General features: G+C 44.5%; 1 protein-coding gene across 3 annotated transcripts in view; it reads right to left on the bottom strand.

The window, feature by feature from the left end:
* The window catches only part of NRG1 (neuregulin 1), a 1,014,779-nt gene extending 996,237 nt beyond the window's left edge, over positions 1–18,542 (bottom strand). For all 3 annotated transcript variants that reach the window (XM_070044598.1, XM_060291365.2, XM_060291366.2), the window contains exon 1: positions 17,810–18,542. In XM_070044598.1, the coding sequence (XP_069900699.1) occupies positions 17,810–18,542 (733 nt within the window). The remainder of the gene's footprint in view (positions 1–17,809) is intronic.
* Between the last annotated feature and the right edge of the window lie 1,829 nt (positions 18,543–20,371).

Here is a 20,371-nt window from a genome sequence, read left to right as displayed (position 1 = left end):
GCACCCTGTTAAAGAACCTTTGGTGCCCCAGATTAAAACAACAGGAATTCGTTAAGGGAATGGAGAGCACAGCACTCACGCAGGTGATGTTCATCTTTACTTCCGCCTCTGCTGCTACTTCCTGCCGTGTCCCCAGCTACACTGCATCCTCCCTGCCTCCAATCAGGCTCCATGGTGACTACCCCTTACTCTCCCAATTAGCATAAATAGGGCACTTACTATGACCTAGGTGCTCGAACTACACTATCACAGCCCACACTCCCTCATCTCTAAGAGAGACACAGTATTTGCATTGTGCATCAAGTTTAGAACCATCAAGGAATGTTCCCAAGGTCACAAGCGATGGAGGTAGGTCCAGGGAGCAAGGCCTGACCCTTAAGCTGGGTGCTAAGTCCACGCCGGCCTCCAGATCGTCCCTTTTGGACCCCATCCGGTCTCATTTCCTTCCCAGAGAAAGATTAATGTCCATGTGTGGTGTCCGCTCATTCAGACACGCACTTGTTAGCACAGACCTTTTAGAGAAACGATATCAACTCTTAACAGGATAACCTGGCTTGTTCGTTGCCATCTCTTGAAGACACGGTTTTGCCCAAGTGGATCTGACTTCAACACCCTCAAAATGCATCCAGTTCTCCCCACCCAATCACCCATCTGGACACTCTCTGAAGATAAATAGGAAAGTGTCCACTAGCAAACGTGGGTGCCCCCCACGACAGAGAGGGTAAGATGGCCCTGCTCAAAGGAAGGCGTCACTAGAATTCTCCCCGACTGCATTGCTCCAATCCTCGTCATGGTTCTAACAGAGGAAATCAAATGACCTGAATGCAAAAAGATGTTCTGCCTCCCAGCAGCTGCCTGACCTTTAAAGTTCTGCAAACCTCTTTGAATCTTGAGTTAAAATTGGAATAGAGTGATATACCTCGCAAGACGGTGTTCAGGAATAAAGGAGGTAAAATATGTGAAGAATGTTTGGCACATTCGAGAAACTCAGTCAGTTCTAATCCTCTCTTTTCTTACCCAGCTTCTGATTTTCCAGAAAAGCCTCAGTTTTACGCATTGAAAACACATTAGGGACCCCAGATTGCCTGAAGACAGTTCCCAAAACGCAGAGTCTCAGGACAAAACCCTGGACCAAATGAATTATCAGCTCCAGGAGTTAAGCCCAGGGATCTGTATACTCTAATGTACAAACCCTGCTTGCAAGCCACCTGTTTGTCCAAGATCAGAACATTCGGTCCAAAAACCCACGTGTGGTTCTACGGGGTGAATTAGACCAAGGGGGATGCTGCTGAGGTCAAAGGTTTCAGAGCTGTTCTTCCTATTTTTTTGGAGATTTCCTTTTCATCCCTTCCTCCATTCCTTTTGATCTATAAAGGCACAGTCTTCATAAATCTGATTCTTAGCTTACGTACGCTGTATTAAAATCAGGCAAACCCAGTGCAAAAGAAATCCTTGCACGAAAACACTATTATTGCACAGAAAGTAAACAAAGGAAAACAGGAAATTCAAAACCATTCCTCCTATGGTAGCTCCAAGTCCTCCTGCAAATACAGGTATGAATGCATCAATTCAGCAGCCGACTAGACAGTAAAAAGACTGTATACAGACGGGCAGAAGAAATGCATTCAGTTACTGTCAGAACAATAACTTTGCATTTCCTGACTGGCGCTCGATAACATGCCCAGTCAGAGCTTCAGATAGAGGTAGCTCTAATACATGGTCCGAGGACCTTTAGACTCAAATATGTTTTTAAATTAGATTGACAAATGTCACTTCTCAAGTTCTTACGTGACTAAGCATTAAATTCCCATAGGACCCAGGTACCTAGTAGAGAGACAGTAGTTAGTTCTCAAGTCAGCGTGTCAGGAAATATTTGAACCATTATCTGTCACTGAAGCGGCTTACATGGTACACAGAACTCTTAGCCAAGGGGAAAAACACTAATAAAAGGGTGACCTTCAGCAACACTTTAGTTACACTATATGTAACAATTTGATGATTTTTTTAAAAATCATATCTTTATACAAACTACCTATTAGATCCTTCAAGTATAGTCGTTCTTCCCAACCCCATGTCAAAAAAAGGTCGCGTTTTTATATATTTATTCATTATTTATTTTTGGCTACGTCGGGTCTTTGTTGCTGCACGTGGTCTTTCTCTAGTTGCGGCGAGCGGGGGCTACTCTTCCTTGTGGTATGCGGACTTCTCATTGCGGTGGCTTCTCTTGTTGCAGAGCACGGGCTCTAGGCGTGTGGGCTTCAGTACTTGCAGCACACGGGCTCAGTAGTTGTGGCTCACTGGCTTCAGTAGTTGTGGGTCGCTGGCTTCACTAGTTGTGGCTCGCCAGCTTCAGGAGTTGTGGCTCGCAGGCTCAGTAGTTGTGGCACACGGGCTTAGTTACTCCGCAGCATGTGGGATCTTCCCGGGCCAGGGCTCGAACCCGTGTCCCCTGCATTGGCAGGCAGATTCTTAACCACTGCACCACCAGGGAAGTCCTGGTTGCGTTTTTAAAATGGCTTCCTGCTGCCTAGGTTCAAATAAATAAAAATATTGCTGAAAGCCAGTCCTGATAACCCAGAAGCTGGCCACGAGTACTTCAACCCACCCCTGTCTGGAGCCCACCCCTGGCACTTGGCCAGAGCTCTTTACAAAGCCTCCATGCTGTTAACAAACTAGGTGCACTTTAAAATGCAAAAAATAGTACAAATGCACTTATTTACAAAACAAAAATAGTCACAGATGTAGAAAACAAACTTATGGTTACCATGGGGGAAAGCAGGGGCAGGGGAGATAAACTGGGAGATCGGGATTGACAAATACACACTACTATATATAAAGTAGATGATTAATCAGGACCTACTGTATAGCACAAGGAACTCTACTCAATACTCTGTGATGACCTATATGGGAAAAGAATCTAAAAAAGAGTGGATAGATGTATACGTGTAACTGATTCACTTTGCTGTACACATGAAACTAACAACATTGTAAATCAACTATACTCCAATCAATTCTTAAAAATAAGAAATAATAAAATGCAAAGCGTTTGGCAGCAGTCAGCACTCAGGAAGTGCTGCTCTGGGCAGGCTCTCCCTTCCCCACCTTCCGAAATTATTTTTCTAGGGACACAGCTGACCACTTCTTCCATCCTGATTCCTTGCTAAGTCTTCCTTTCCCTTCTCTGGTTTCTCCCTCCCTGTCACCTCTGGCCCCTCCTCTGTCTCACCATTAAAGGTTGCTGTTCTTCATGCTTCATCTTCTCCTCACCTTTCCTCACCCTTTACCCACTCTCCCTCAAGCAACTGTATCTACTCCCTGGGGACAGAAATAACCATGCCCTTGTCCAAAACTCCCACGTTCCTAAATCCAACTCAGACTCCTTTTTCTGAGTTCCATCCATCCAAGTGCTGACTTGGCATTTCCATTTGGACGGATCAAAAACACAGTAAGCTTCACCCTCCTTCTGCAGCATTCCCCACCCCCTTCCTAACGCGCACACAAGGGCTCGTACCAGAAACCCAGGGGTCAGCCTCTACATCCCCCTTTACAGGCAATCCCCCTTCATAACCAAGATGAAGAGATGCCTCCAAAACCATCTCGAATCCTCTTGCTTCTCTTCATCCCTCCTGCTCCCTCTCTAGAGTGAGCCCACATCCTCATCCCACTTGGAGCCCCAACTTCCCTGTAGGCACCCAACATCCCTTTTGCTCTCCGTTCTCTGCACAACAGCCAGTTGTGATATTTTCAAAATGGAAATTTTATAACTGATGTACTTAAAAACCCTCCAGTGGTTTCCTAGGCTTCTACGACAAAGTCAAGAACCCTAAAAATGCCAAAATTATCTGATTTTTCTCCTCACCTCTCAGACCTCAGTCTTGCTTCCTTTGCACCGACAGCCCTCTCTGCTTTTCCTCTTCCCTGCATCAGGAATGGAAATGTCCTTCTCTCTCCCCACTCCCATCAGAAATGTCTCTCAAGGAGACTTTCTGATATCTTTCAAACTAAGTTAGAGTCTTCTGTTCTACGTTCTCATGATACCTTGTACTTTTTCCCCTATAAAAACTTAGCACAATTATATATATATTATATATATATATATATAATATATATCACAATCCTTTATGTAACTGTTCATTCTACCCTATTGGCTCGAAAGAGCCATGCCTAATTTCTTCATCACCAGGATTCCAGAAAGCAGTAGAAAGACTAGCAAATAATGGATGCCCAATAAATATTTGCTGAAGCAGTAAATTAGTAAAGCGTACTCACTGCTTCTCCTTTTCTATCAGTTACCTACACTGTTAAGCGATCTCATGATTCTCGTAATTCATTTAAGCAACATCCTCAGAATGGCCCCTACAGTCTCTCTCACAGGTCAGGAGTGCCTAAATCTAAGAGGAAAGGAATAGGACTTGGGGGGCTACACAAATTGATTGAAGAAGTGGTAAATTAACGACAAATTTCTAATCCATTTGAATGAATGAACAGATACGTCCTTGACTGACCTGCAGGTAGGACACTGCCTTAAGCTGTTCTGGAACCCAAGAACCTCGTGGAGCCAAATGGCCCATGACGAGGATGAGGGTGAAGAAGAGTACCACACATACATGATTAGTCTCTACCCTTTACACATAATCTTTCTTAGTTTTGTTTTTTGTCCCGCCATGTGGCATGTGGGATCTTCGTTCCCCAACTAGGGACCGAACCCACACCCCCTGATGTGGAAGCACGGAGTCTTAACCACTGGACCACCAGGGACGTCCCTACACATAATTCTTAAGTATCCTCTTTATATTCTCAATATTTAATAAAAAATTTTAAGAGCACAACAATAACGTGCACGATGTAGATGCACAAAAGACTAATTATTTTACACAACTTCACAACCATGCAGTTATTGTCTCCGTTCACCTGTTATGAGTTGGTTCCTTTTCCTCCTGGGCTGCACAAAGGACGCACAGGCATACAACCAGCACATCATAAAATCACCAACAATCCTCACTAACAGGAAGTAGGTGGATAATATTGGCAACTTAATCATTTTCATGGACTTTTCGATAGTATTTTAAAAAGAAATATTACTGAGTACATAATGACAGTTATTTAGCAAGTTCCTGGAAATACAACAATGAAAAAAGTTAATAAAAGTGATTTAAAATGGTGGAACGATTACTCATCAATACAGTTCATACACTGGGCAGGTTGGACCTAACCATTTTGCTTTCTACGGGGAGCTTGACCAGCCATTTTTAATTTATCCCACTAAGTAATGTGATCATGAAACCCAATTAAGTCGGCAGGGATAAAGCCTGAGAGTATTTCTCCACGGCCCCTATATCAAAATGATTTGTTAAACACAGAGCTTTAAAAGGCATCCTCAACATGCCAGTGAAAGGCAGTGACTATGGCCTGACCCTCTGCATTTCCAGTGGTAGGAGATGAAATCAGACATAGTGAGCATCATACCTTTAAGTGTTAGCGCAAAACCTTAAAGATTTAGTGAAGTAAGACAGAGAAATATTGTATGATATCACTCATACGGAGAATCTTAAAAAAAAAATGATACAAATGAACTTATTTATAAAACAGAAACAGACTCAGAGAACTTATGGTTACCAGGGGGGAAGAGTTGGGGGAGGGATAGTTTAGGGAGTTGAGGACTGACATGTACACGCTGCTATAAAGGAAAAAAATAAAGTGAATAACCAACAAAGACCTACTGTATAGCGCAGGGAACTCGTCTCAGTATTACGTAACAACCTGAATGGGAAAAGAATTTGAAAAAGGATAGATACATGTATACGTATAACTGAATCACTTTGCTGGCAACCCAAAACACAACACTATTAATCGACTATACTCCAATATAAAATAAAATGTTAAAAAAAAAAAGATTTAATGCAAAACCAACCTGCAAAATGTGAAGTTGAACACAAGACAGAGCACATAGCTCATATGGTATTTATCTACCGTGAACATGGATGGCTGTGATGTCTGCTCTGCATGTAACTATTCGGCTCACCCACTGCAATGAGGCAGCAAAAGGCAAATCTGTCTCCTTTCCGAAGGACAGCTGAGCCATTAGGAATAAAATGACCATTGCAAATTGGAACCCTGCCTATTTCAACCAATTTGGTCGGAAGTGAGGTTCAGCTATGCCTCAGGTGTCAGCACCCGTCTCTTTCAGAGGAAAGGAAAGACTAGAATATCTTTTGTCTGTCTACTCACCGGCAGAAATGAACTATTGAATTTGCACTGTAATATATTTGGGGTACCATTTGTTACAGCAGTTGGCCTACCCTAACTAGTACATCTACTGTGAGAAAGGCAATGCTCAAAAGGGACCAATTCCCTTAAGTAAGATTCAGTCTTTGTCAGTATTTCTATTAAAAACAGCATGTATTCCTTTTCCTTATTAAAAGGAATACATAATCACTATAGAAATTCTAGAAATACACATGAAATTCCTAAAATCAATCATTCTAATGCCTAACTAACATTTTTTTATATAGATTTCCAGGCTTTTATTTCTCTTTAGATTGACAGATGGATATAAATAGATAGGTAATAGTAAAAGCAATTATACAGTCTGCACTATATTTTTTCACTTGACAATACACAATGAATGTATCTATAAGTCATTATACTTTCTTCTACAACAAGATTCTTAAAGACAACACAATCCATTATATAGCCATACAGTTTTATGTAACCGTCCTCCCACTGAAGGACATAGTCTGGTACAACGGGTAGCAAAGGCACAGAAAGTAGATAGAGAAGCAGACCGTTCTGGGGAAGAACGAACTGTAGGTGTAAATGTAAACATCCCTCCAGCCACTTGGCACGTGGGGAGCCATGCCGTCAGTGTAGCACAGGGTTCCAGGTAGGAGAAGAAATTGGATAAGAACACTTGGATAAAAGGTGAATGCCTTCTAAGCCATCCTAAGGAGTTCAGATTTTATCCTGATGGCAGCTGAAGAGGTTTAAGCAAGGGTATATAGTACCATCTTTTCTGCTTTGGAAAGATCATTAGCAATAGTTCAGAGAATGAATTTAAGACGAGGAGAATCCCTAAGCAAAGATAAGAGGCTGTTCCAATAAGGCTGAGAACTGCTACAGAAACAGTGGAGTTGGGGTAGAAGGGGGGGGTCTGAGATGTGTTAAGGAGGTAGAATCAATGAGATCTGGTCACCAAATGGATATGGGGCAGAAGCAGAGGTTTCCGGTTGGGCTAACTAGGAAGACACTGATGCTACCACATGGTGAGGAGTTAACTAAGCTCTTATGAGCACTTACTACTCTATGTGGCATAGAATAAGCTGTCACTCCAGGAAGCCACTGGTAGTAACAGCAGTGACTGTAATAGGAGTCGCGATAGCAGTTTCATCATTAGTATCCAGGTGTCCAGACGGACTGCCAGGGGACATGATGAGATCCTGTTCAATGTGTTTACTGTGAAGTGTCTGTAGGACATTTGGGTGGGTTATCTGGTAAGTGCTTGAATATACTGATCTGGAGCCAGAAAACAGGGCCTGGGCTAGAGATATGGACCTAGGAGCCATGGTTTCTAAGCACCATTAGATCTGCTGGAATAGCTGAACTCATCAGAGGCAAAGGAAGGAGCAAAACAAAACTAGACACGACGCAGTTGAGTCGTGCCCGGCCCGTGTGGCACTGCCAACGCCTCTTCATGCAGTGATTTTAAAAGATCCAATTATTTCTCATCTGACAACTTGTTCTGTATTGCTCCTTCTACTCACAAAGGGACTAAAATCTATCATCTTCTGGCCCCAACCATAAATATCATAAGCTGAGAAAGGTCTTTTCACCCAATTCTGCATGAAGGTGGGAACTCTCTCCCCACCATCATCAGAACTGGTACCATCTGGCTGGAAACCAGGATTTCCCTACTCTCTGCGCTGGTCTCGTCCATTTCCACAACAGCACTAATGATTAAAAACCTAAAACAGTGTCAGACTTACACTGTTAAAATAGATAAATTAAAATTCATAGTAAAGCACTTCGAATCTTCTTTGTCATTTTATAAAACAAATGACTGAACTTCTTGCTTTAAAAGTTTACAGTTGTAAATTAATATATTAATCATACTTTATAGCTTCAAAGACAGTATCTGCTTTTTGAAAAGACGATGCTCATGAACACAAATAACTACTCTTTGACAGTGTAATAAAATGACCCAAAAGGCAAGGGAGGCGAAAAGCTTTGGAGGAAAAGGGGAGACGCTTTTTCACTCTACTTAAGCTGTCACTCCTCTTTCGCAGTGTCCAAAAGTTTCACAATTGTTTTTCCATGACTCTTCTCCACAGAACAAGACTAAAATGAGGAGAGAGGGAAAGAAAAGCTCCTCGGGCAGTAGCAGAAGGGGTTTGCATGTTGGGTCATTTCTGAGATGAGAACCAGATGCAGATTGAATGGACCATGGAAAGCTCTTTACTTCCACCTTCTCATGCTGCATATTAGGGAACTGAGGCCCAAAGAGGTAAAGTTACTCACCCCAAACCACCCAGGTACTAAACTACAAAGCTAGAAGTGGAAAGGAGTTCTCCTGACTCTTAAGGCTGGGGCACTTTTCACTTGTGAATAAGCTGAGGACACCCCAAGTGTCTGACTGCAAGGATACTGTGGTCTCCCAGGTGAGGCAAGACATTCACAGCTAGAAAAACTGTTAAACACATCAGTTTTTAAAAACCAAAGATAACATAAGGGAAATTTGAAATGCACCACGTATAAAGTATGGAGTAAAACATACTTTATATGGTGCTCTGTATTCAAAGGCTAGAGTGAGTATTTCTGGCAGGATCGTTATTAGGACTGTTGTGGAAGCAGTAGGATATAGCTGTCCCTTGAAGGAGACATAGAATTTCTGTGGACAGAAATGAGGGAAGAAGCCGACCCAGGCAGAGGAAGTGGCATATGTAAAAACTAGAGGATTAGGGCTTCCCTGGTGGTGCAGTGGTTAAGAGTCCGCCTGCCGATGCAGGGTACACGGGTTCGTGCCCCGGTCCGGGAAGATCCCACACGCCGCGGAGCGGCTGGGCCCATGAGCCATGGCCGCTGAGCCTGCGCGTCTGGAGCCTGTGCTCCACAACGGCAGAGGCCGCAGCAGTGAGAGGCCCGTGTACCGCAAAAAAAACCACAAAAAACTAGAGGATTAGGAAAGTACACGGCCTGTTCATGAAGCAGCCTGGATAAAATCGTTCACATAGTACAAGTGACAAAGATTAGGCTCGGTTTGGATTAAGGAGGACCCTGAACGTCAGGGTCTAGAGGTAACTATGATGCATCCATTGAAAGTTTGAGCAGAAAAAGAGGTCTCGTAAAAGTAGTATTTTAGAGCGATTCGTCCTCCAGTGCAGGGTTTAACGAAAGTCAGTTTGCAGCAATGGACAGAACAGAGGCAGGGAAATTATAAAAAAGGAAACTTAATGAATAAATAAAAATTAAAAGATGCTGATACTAATCCGGGTATGATAAGGAGTCTCTCTGGACCATGTTGATAGCAATATGAATAGTGACTAGAGGCTAACTTTAACCTTTAAACCTTTTATTGGTTTTTATTAAGCTATTATCTATTGTAATTTCGTTATTTGGTGGCTTCAGATTCAGGAGCCTAAATGCTGGGTAAATTAAGAGATGGACAGATGAACACCTCTGTTTCTGGGAACTTTTGTTTATTAATGACAGTGTAATTAGAAGCACTAACTTTGAATAGAAAACAACAACAATACAAAAACTGCTCATCACCACTTCACACCCATCAGGATGCCTATCATCAAACCAATAGAAAATAATACACATTGGCGGGAACGTGAAGACATTGGAACCCTTGTGCATTGCCGGTGGGAATGTAAAATGGTACAGCTACTGTGGAAAACAGCATGGCAGTTCTTCCAAAAATTAAACATCAAATTACCATATGATCCAGCAATTCCACTTCTGGATATGTATCCAGAAGAATTGAAAGCAGGGTCTCGAACAGATATTTGTACACCCATGTTCATAGCAGCATTATTGACAACAGCCAAAAGGTAGAAACAACCCAAGTGTCCACTGACAGATAAACAATGTGGTACATACATGCAATGGAATATTATTCAGTCTTCAAACGGAATGAAATTCTGACACATGCTACAACATAGATGAGTCTCAAATTCATTATGCCGAGGGAAATAGCTAGTAACAAAAAGGCAAATACTGTGTGGTTCCACTAAAAGGAGGTAAAATAGAGTCAAATTATGGAGACAAATCAGAACGGTAGTTGCCAGGGGCTGGAGGAGAGCGAATAGGGAATTCTTGTTTAATTGGTTTGGAGTTTCAGTTTGGGAAGATGACAAACTTTTGGAGATCGATGGTGGTGATGGTGGCATGTGAATACTTAATGCCACTGAACTGCAACTTAGAAATAACTTAAATGGTGACTTTTATGTTATTACAACTTGGGGGAAAAACACACTCACCAGAATAAGACTGTGGTCCAAAAATGCTTGACTTTCTAATAAAATTCCCACTGCAATGAAAGAAAAGTTGCCACGATTTCTGAGGAAAAGATGTGAGCCATCTCAGTGGATGGGAATGAGGACCTCGGAGGAAAGAGTATCTCAGAGGTGTCCAGACTTGCAAAGAAATAGAGAGCCGGGGAAATTTCAAAGCTGTGGTCCTTGTGTGCTGATGGCATGACAATGAACTCTTGAGTGGAACATCTCCATCCAGGCAGCCACCGAAGGGCCTCCACTGTCAGAATCACCTCCCGAGGACCAAGTCTAATGATCAATTTTACCTGAAACAACGACAGCTACCCTTCTCCTCCTCAGTAGACAGAACCTCCTCTCCAGGTCTGCACTGAGTTGCAGCCAGGATGCTCCCTGCGGTAGAAGAAAATGCCACCACCGCATCTGCTGCTTCACAGATGACACATCGCCCGTGGTGTCCCCAAGGCCGACCAAAAAAGTGGAGGAAAAGGATCTCATTGTTCACCAGAGCCCACATGGACAGGCGCCGTCCCACCTACATTCTAACCAAGAGCTGACTGGATGTTCACGACAAAGGAAAGAAAAAGTGAAAAGTAAGTCATCCAAAATCTTTTCTTATTACTTCTGAGGGATATAAGCAGTCTTTTCCATCCTCAGTTACAAGAACTGCACTTACAGGGCTGACGTGGTGAAACACCTTGGGGGAGATCAGGGAGAACACAGAATTCCTGAGAGCTGAGATCTAGTACCCAAAACAAAATTGGTTGGGATGATTTGGTAATGGGTCTGCTCAAAACAGTGGCAGGGATCCATTGACAATCGAAAACCCCTTTTGTGCTTGGAAGTCTTTACAACACAGGGAATTCTGTTCCCCAGCTGGGGCTATAGAATATACAGAATACAGAATACTAAAATCCAGGAATAAGTTATGAAAAAAACAAATTTTAGGAAATTAAATAACCTTTCTTGGAAGCCCAAAGGTTGATCCAGAGGAGGAAATGGTGTCCTGACAGGATGTGGTTCTAAATGCTACTTCCTACAAAGAGGCTAGCTCACCAAATTAGAGAGCTGAAGAGAAAGAATCAGAGGTTTTGTTTTCTCCAAAATTCAGCCTAGAACAGTGATTGCCACCATCCAACACCATCCAACAAGCATCCAGGATGCTTCGTTCATTTATTCATTTGATTATTTAACACGTATTTAACCCACACGGGTCAGGCAACATGTGTCTATCACAGAGGGAAAAAAAGACACAAACTCAACGAGTAATAGTTATAACCCAGTGGTCTTAGAAAGCCCCTCAATTTTTTAGCTTCTTTTGCCTTAACAGCAATTCACAGACTAGAGACAAATGTTTGGGACAACAGTATTACTGCTGTGACTTTCCTAATGCAGCAAAGCAGAGAGGGCTTCACCTCTCTGATCATGACCCCTCCATGCCCCGGGCTCACGGGTGTGCCCACCACCAAGACCCTAGGGCTCACATCAGGCATGTTCCCTTGTGCTGGGCTCTGTTCAGCTCACACTTGGTGGCACAGCAGAGCGAAAGAAGTAATTCCCTCCCCTAGGCTCTGGGCATGACCTCCTAAACCTGGCCCCCAGCTCCAGAAGCAGGCAGCACTCGGAGCTGTGCTCTTCTAGTCCCCAGCACACTGACTGGGGCAGATCTCCAAAGCCGGGCTTTGTAGCGGGGAAGCCCCTGAAATAGAGATGCAATGCGGGTTACCATCTATGTCTTCATGGGAGGAACAAAGAGCCTATCAGGAACTGAAAGACACCTATCGTAAATTCACATCTTTTTTTTTTTGCACCGTGCAGCTTGCAGGATTCTCAGTTCCCTGAGCAGGGATTGAACCCAGGTCCTGACAGTGAAAGCCCAGAATCCTAACCACTAGGCCACCAGGGAACTCCCAACATTCACGTCTTGTGATCTAGGACCTCCGTATTCTGACACACTTAGACCCAGACAGCGGAATTCCAAGGTGTCAAGAGAAGACTTGTCAGTGTGACGATGAGCAAGCATCAATACATCCTTTGCTCTCTTGAAGACTCAGATCCACTGATGGGCCCCATCGTTTACCTAAAGCTTTACCCTGCAGTGTCCTCACAAAGGAAATAGAGATGAAGGGAAGACACAGCTGAAGCCTGAGTTAGGAACTGATACCTCTGTCTCCCCTGTACCATCCAAGCTGTGAGTAAACTTTTTTTTTTTTTAGTTATTTTAAAAAAAAAAAAAAAACAGGATATAAATTGGGCTAGGTCCTGATGGGGAGAATCAAGGTTAGGATACAGTTTCTCAGGAAACTATTTTCCAAAGGGAAAAATATCCTGGTTCTCTGGAAGACTAAAAAAATAATGTCAATTACCACTTAGGCATCTCGTTCTAGGATGGCTGGGTGGCAAGTCTGTGTTGGGGGGGACTATTTCCTAACATTCAGATCTATGCCAAGCAGAGATTCGTCAACCCATTTTAAGCTTTCAACTTCACCAAAATTTCTTTTTTTTTAAATCTTCTTCGACCTGTACGGATCATTCGCAGATGGAGAGTCAGGAGACAAGCCTTCAGAAACAGGCTTAACTCAAGCCCATCACCGCCCTAAACAATATGAAAACACAGTAATACGAAATACAGCCTCTCAACTAGCACTTAATAAGACTTAGGTCTGAATTCTGTAAATGTGCAAATAATTCAACTTTACATTTTAAAATGTGACAGGCTGTATCACTAATCAGCTGTTCAAGTATTAGAAAGTGACTGAAATTTGGGACTGGGCTAGGTCATACATTCTTTCATAATGTTACTTTCATTTTAACTTAAATTTCCTGATAACGTAACAGCCCAGAGTAAAATGTGCATGCTCAAATTTAGAGCATTCATACTTGAATGGAAAACTGTCTACAAAGTAAGGACATTAAAGATTCGTTTCTCACTTTCTTATGAAAACTTTGACGAAAACATGTTGTTACACTATTGTTTTTGGTAACAAATTGCATGAGTCCATAAGAGCCCTAATTATTTTTTTAACCTTTTGTTTTCTTTACAAACTTTTTTCATTATATACTTTCAATGACTGTAATAATACATGAATCCCTACCACTGTTTCTCATTATATACTTTGTTTTCATTATCATTCATTTATATAAGGCTAATCAAGATACCCATTCAATCAGAATTACCTACACACATAATGTTTCCACATCATTTGAGCATATCAAAAACAACCAAACAAAAAACCTAAGTATTGCTAAGTACTGAGGGCAGATGAGAGTTTCAAGATCTTTGGACACCTGGCCAGTTCATCACTTGTCACTGAAATTTAAAAATAGGTTTTAAAAGATGTTATGTTTATAATTAAGAAAAAAATAACAGGAAGAAAATGGGCATCGAAGCAAAGGAGATTTCCTGAACAATGAATAGATTGCATTTGACAAGGGCAATAACCCGCCCAATCACGTCTTTTGCTCTCATTTGCTATAAATATACAGGCCAGCGGAAGCACAGCCCATTGTTTTGACCCTCAGGGCTGTTTAAGCTTCCTGGTCTTACCTAATACATTAAGACATATGGTAAAACTTTCCCTAGATCCAGAGGATTTATAGATCTCCCACAACTTGATGAGAACGATCCCCTAGTGCCTGTAATATACTGATTCAGATATTTAAATTCACCTTTTAAAATATTTTTAGTCCAAAGAGTTGTTTTCCCAAAGGACCCATCTTGGTTTCATTTTTTAAAATAAATATATATAAATACATACACGGTTTCTCTACTCAACAGAAAGAAGTGTTTTAAATACAGTACAGAATTGACAGTAAGATTTATACAGTTTAGAGAGCGCCATCACAAGCACTTGGGAAATTACATTTACACATTTATGAAAGACAAGTAGCCAAGCTGTATCTGTTCCTATTGCTCTACCCTTAATATAGCTTTTATTAAGAATAATTCTCTTCAATAGTTGGCTGGAAAATCCCTGCAGCATTTCTGTCATTTTCATAACACCATAAGGTCAGCACACTTTATGAAACAGTTATTGAGGACATGAGAAAAAGAAAGACGTTGATCATAAATATCTGACAAACATGTTTGCATTATTACACATTCCAATATGATATAATATACTGAATATTTAGATTGGCTTGTAAGAACACAACTGATGTACAAATCTTGCATGGCCCAATTATAGATGTTATTCAACATCAGTATTTTTACTCCTTTTTGGGAATCAGTTACAGCCTAGTATAACCGCAATGCTTTGAAACCTAGAAGTGTAGTACATCAAACAATGATTTGTTTGAATAATGGCAATTTAATTGCACAGCAAATTATTCTCCATTCCAATAAATATAAAACCTAGAAATGTCTTAGCCTGTGTAGTGAGCAAGAGAGAAAGCAAAGACTGGGAAGAATTTAACTGTAAAGGAAGTATAGTTCACACAGACCTCCAACATAAAGCAAACAAGCTATGAGGTTCTGTGTTGTCACCTCAAATACACTACACAGTTTTTGTTTCCAAAAGTCCGTTGTTCAGAGGAGAGCTTCTTTTTATACAGACTCTACTCAGGAGTTTCTCTTAGATGGGGAGAGGGGACGGGGCGGAGAGAAAAAATAATTCAGGGAAGACTTCAAGTAGCTCAACCCTAAGGCTAATCTGTTGCACGTGTCGTTTCTACACTAGGAAGCAACTTGTAGGAAACAACACTGCAGCTGAGCAAAGGAGAGCTGGAAACTGTTGCCCTGGGTACGATATCACAAAATGACTTGGCTATATCCCCTCTCCAGCCTAGCATCAGGGCTCAGGCAGGAACAACCATCGCGCCCCCAGGGCAGCTTCGTGTGGTTAGATAAGAACCCTCTGCTCCATCACTCTCCCTGAAATCTCCTGACCAGAAGCACACAGAAGCAGCTCAACCACGACAAATCAGTCCCTATTCTCTCTGTACATTTTTTTTTGCCCAATTTGTGTTCCTTTGCCTGGTAAGTTCTGAATGGCACTGTTAAACCAGACCACACAACTGGAAGAATTCACAAGTTTTCACACACATACACACTTTTAACACCCCATATTCCAAGTATGGACTTACTGAGTTTCCTTATATAAAATAGCTTATACTATTTACTTATAGCCTACAATGTCACAATAACTACTATGTTCGTAAAAATCCAAGAGAAACTTTGAGCACAATTTCAGTTAGTCTTTAGCTCAACCTATTAAAGTTTCACGCGGTATCGTAATTTAAAGTACGTAACCCTAAAATCACCAAACATACACAATAATTACACAAACCTGAAGCAGTAACTTCATGATTTCTTAATCTACTACATTACACGCAGGAGATTTCCAGTTCATTTAAAAAAACAACCCTGCTTTGTTTAGCATGCCACAACTTACAACTAGGTATTTCCTTTGACTGGCAAACAAAAAGGCAAGACTACCTTTAGTGAAGTTTTTTCGGCTTAGAAGCACGAAAATAGTATTTCTCCAGACAACATGAATTTTCCATTTCCAAGCGTCCTCTGGACACTTATAAGAAGTTTACCCCTGAAAGCTGACATCTCCTTCTAGTTTGAAGGCATAACTAACACCATGGCTTATCTAGCAACACTCCACCCCCCATCCTAGGCATCAGTGCCAACTACGATCCCCTTTATATTAACTTCCACCATGTGCAGTAAGTGATCCACCACTCACATGGTTTGGGGTAAAAGCAAAATCCTTCCTGAACGGCATACAATAAAACACGTGAAAATGGGATGACAGCGTGGCTTAAAATGTTTTGTTTCAGATTCTCTAACAGAATAACATATGATGCAGTTCAATGGTGAGGAGCTTTTGTGTTTCCTAATAAAGACAGCTCCCAGCAGAGAGTTTCCCATGTTTTATAGTGACATCTATCAGCCAGACCCGGGGAATCCCAACATCACTCAGCTTTCTTCAGCACCACTGTTTGAGAACAGCTTCCGGCCACAGAGTGGTGCAATCTTAACAGGTCTCTGGCGCACAAAGTGCATTGTGAAAATAAGGCAATGGAGGATAAGCAAATGCTCTTCCCTGACATCAAAACCAAATCGTTAGGCATCAATTAACCGCAGGCTACAAGCATCAGAAATGCTCATCAGAAATTTAAATAACCATCACCTGATACGAATTGAAAACAGCTGACGCACTGTACATCACAGGCGGACCCAGCATGGCATGGTGCTGAGTTTTGTAAAAATTCAATTAACCCAACCATCTATCAGACGGATACATCAAGACCAGGGGAAAACTATTATTCACGTTAGAATCTGTGATGTGTAATCATGTTAATTTTTGGTTTGAGAAGAAACCCCCTATGTTTTAGTGATTACATGATCATCAGGAAATTACACAAATATTTAGAACCTAGAAATTACTTTATGAATGGCATAAACGTAATGCTACTTCAGAAATGTAATCAGCTTATCAGCTGATTTCTCGGACCTGATAATACTAAGGAGACCTGGGAAGAACCCTTTGCAGTGGTAAAATCGGGAAAGGTCTTTGAAACACGATTGCTAAACTTATCTTCCGAAATTCTCCTTAAGGGCCTACACATGCGAAGCTCCATAATGACACTCATCTGTTCTGACGCCCTGACGTGCCAAAGCATACTCCAAACGAAAATACTATGAAAACAAAAATTCTTGACATGATGTCAGCAGAAAGAAAACACCCAACTTTATATACTTCTCACATACACATTTTCACAAGGTGCAGACTGCACCTGTCTGTTCAGACAATGAGTTCGCCAAAAACTCTGCCACATCGCAAGGGGAATCGCAGTGCTCTGTCCTTTTCTTGTTGGACTCTCCATAGACACAAACCCCTGACACAAACCCCTGACCAAGTCCACACTCCGGACTCGAAGTGATGGGAAGACTTTACAGTCCTGTCCGACTCACCTTTCCTCCTTCAGAGGAAAAGCCCCACACGGCTGCCCTTAACAGCAACTCCTAACGAAAGAGTTCAAGAAGGCACGCGCAAGAAAGCAGCCGACCCATTTCCATTCTACTTGGCGAACGAAACCCCAAGGAATTAAAAAGTTTGAGGCGGCCCCAACCGAGGACCAAACTTGGGCTTTCACCAATGGCAATGCCTCGAAACCGGGACACTGGAGAAGGCGCTGCCCGTGGAATCCAATCCGCGAACCCTCCTCCTCTGAGGATCGCCCAGAGGCTTCCAAGCCCGAAACTCCACCGCTCAGACCGCGTCCGTCGAAAGCCCGGCGCCCGCCGCGCCCCGGGAGTGCGCCCTCCCCGCCCCGCCCGAGCGCACCCCGCGAGGCGAGGAACTTACCGCACCGCTTGCACAGCACCCGGCTGACTTCCTTCTTGAGGTTCCGGCCCGTCTCGAGAGGGGGGAAGGATGCTCGGAAGGCGGCCGGCGCACGGCCGCTGCTGTTGGCATCGGGCTCCATGAAGAAGATATACCTGCTGTCCTCCTTGAGCCGCCCGCAGGAGGGGAACGCGGGGTGGCCCCAGGCGCCCAGGCGCACGGTGAGCAGCGAGTCCTTCTTCAAGCCCCCGGCTTTCACCGCCCACACCTGGTGCACCTTCACCAGATAGGGCGCCTCGTCTCCGGGCTCGGCGGCGCTGGGCGCGGGGCCCGTGGGCCACGGGTGCACGGTCCGGTTGGCGGCGGGCAGCGCTCCCGGACCGGCGGCTGACGGCTGGCGCTCGCCTCCCCACGCCCCTGCCTCGCCCGCCGCCGCCGCCGCCGCTGCCGCTGCCTTCCTGTCGAGTGCCCCCTGCTGCCGCCGCGGCGCGTGCACCTTTCCCTCTATCACCACCGCGGCGCGCTGAGCCAGCTCCTGCACCGAGCCCACGCTGGGCGGGGACGCGTAGCACACCGAGGCCCCCGCGGGAGCCGCCTCGTCGCCGGCGGCCGCCCCCGGCGCCAGGGCCGCGGTCCACAGCAGCAGCAGCAGAAGCGGCAGCAGCGGCGGCGGCGGCGAGCGGGCGTCAGGGCCGGGGCGCGGGGCCCGGGGTCCGGTCCTCTCGGAGCGGCGCGGGGCGCGTCGCCATCTCATGGTGCGAGGTGCGTGCGGGCTCTTGGCTGTTGGTTCGGACTCTGCCTCGCTCCCTCGCGCTGCCTCCCTTTTCCTCTCCCCTCCTCCCCCCGCACCCCTCCCCCTTACCCTCCTCCTAATTTATTTATTGGCGGGAGCTGTGGGAGAGTTGTTTACGGGAGGAGGAGGAGGAAGGGAGAGAAGAGGTGGGTGGAACCACAGAAAGGCCAAGCAGTATAAGGACAAAAAAAAAAAATGTTTTTTTAAGCAAAATAGAAAAAAAAAAAAGCCGCCGCCGCGGTTGCTGGGAGTGACAGGTCCTCCCCGCGCCGCCGCCGCGCCCGAGCCCGGCTGTCGGGGCTGCCGTCACCGGAGGAGGACGTGGAGGTGCTGCTCGGCGGGGAACAGTCCTTTGTGTGAAGTGATGCTGCGGCGGCTGCTGAGGCTGCGAGCGGGCGGCGGGGCGAGCGCGCGAGGGAGAGATCCCTGGAGGCGGAGTTGCGTGCCTGGAAATCGCTGGGCGACCGCGGCGGCAGCGCCCTGCGCCTCGCCGGCCTGTTTACCTGCGGGGCGAGCTCGGCCCGCGCTTCCCTTCCCCATGCCGATGCCCGAGCCCGGCCCGCGAGTCGGTCCTCCCGGGTCTTCCCTGGCCTGCGCGCCGCCTCCCTCTCCGTCGCCCCGATTGTTGCACTGGGAGGCCGGGCGGCGACCAGGCTGCAGTCTGAGGGGGCGGCGGAGATTTCCCGGGCTCTGAGAGGTGACGCTTCTTTGACCGGGGACCTGTTAGCCGGCGCAGGAAGGGAGCACGCGGGATTTCCGGGGCCTCGTGGCAGAAAAGTTTTGGGTGAACTGGTTACCGGAGAGACCAAAGGGAGCAACACGTTCGCAGGAGAAAGGCTGCAATTAGAACAACTTTCTATCTCGCTCGCTCCCCTGCTAACGCGCACACACACGGAGCTCTTCAGGTTTGCTGCCTCTTCCACGGCTCCCTTCGTGGGACGCTTCAGGCTTGATTACCCTTGCCTTTTCTGCTGTGGAAATTCCCCGTTCGCCGTGATTTTCTGACCTTTGGGGTACTGCTGATCTGAGCATTGCTTGAATAAAATAGTGGCTCAATAAGGCCATTTGGTATAAAGTTTCTGGCGCTTCGTCAACTACTCCGCTTTTAAAAAAAAAAAAAAAACTGAATGAAACGAAGGACGCCTCCGTGCCTGCTGGTACAAAGGATCCCAGGCATGAGGGGCTGTAGGTTAAATATTGTTCCATCTGAATATCACACTCGCCCCACCCTAACTCATCCCATCCCCCTCGGAACCCTCCACCGCTGTCCCGCCAAATTTAAGAAGCTGCTTTTGAAACAAGAATCCGTCATCTCCTAGGGATGTTCTGTCCCGGCAAGTACCACTCAACAGAAAGAACACATTTTTAGCATTTAAAGGAAGCTATTTCTCTTGCGCTTTTTATGGTAAAAAATAAATTCAATGATCTAATAAAATTGAGTCGAAGCTGTGTGTTATTCAATGGCCTACTAGATGCACGTTGTGAGAATTTAAGACTTTAAAAGCACTCTAGCTACATAATATCCTTTACTCTGGGATTCTGTGAAGTTGCCTCTAGCAGTTTCTTGAAAGTAAGTCACATAAACTTTAGACTTCTCTATATAAAAAGTAAAAGCAGATTGTAGGCCACAAAGATCTTTTCTTTTTTCCCCCTTGGCATAATATAGTTGGCTAGAAAACAATGCCTCACTCTCTCAAAGTACATCTTGGACAGATGGGGTACTGAAGCTCACTGTGTGTTTCAGCATGTGGGCATTCCTATTTCTTAGGGCTTGATGGTGCGCCTCAAGA

The sequence above is a fragment of the Globicephala melas genome, chromosome 21 (genome assembly GCF_963455315.2).
Source record: "Globicephala melas chromosome 21, mGloMel1.2, whole genome shotgun sequence".
NCBI classification, from domain to species: domain Eukaryota; kingdom Metazoa; phylum Chordata; class Mammalia; order Artiodactyla; family Delphinidae; genus Globicephala; species Globicephala melas.
Note: the sequence above shows the minus strand (reverse complement) of the source record. Positions and strands in the feature narration are given on the sequence as shown.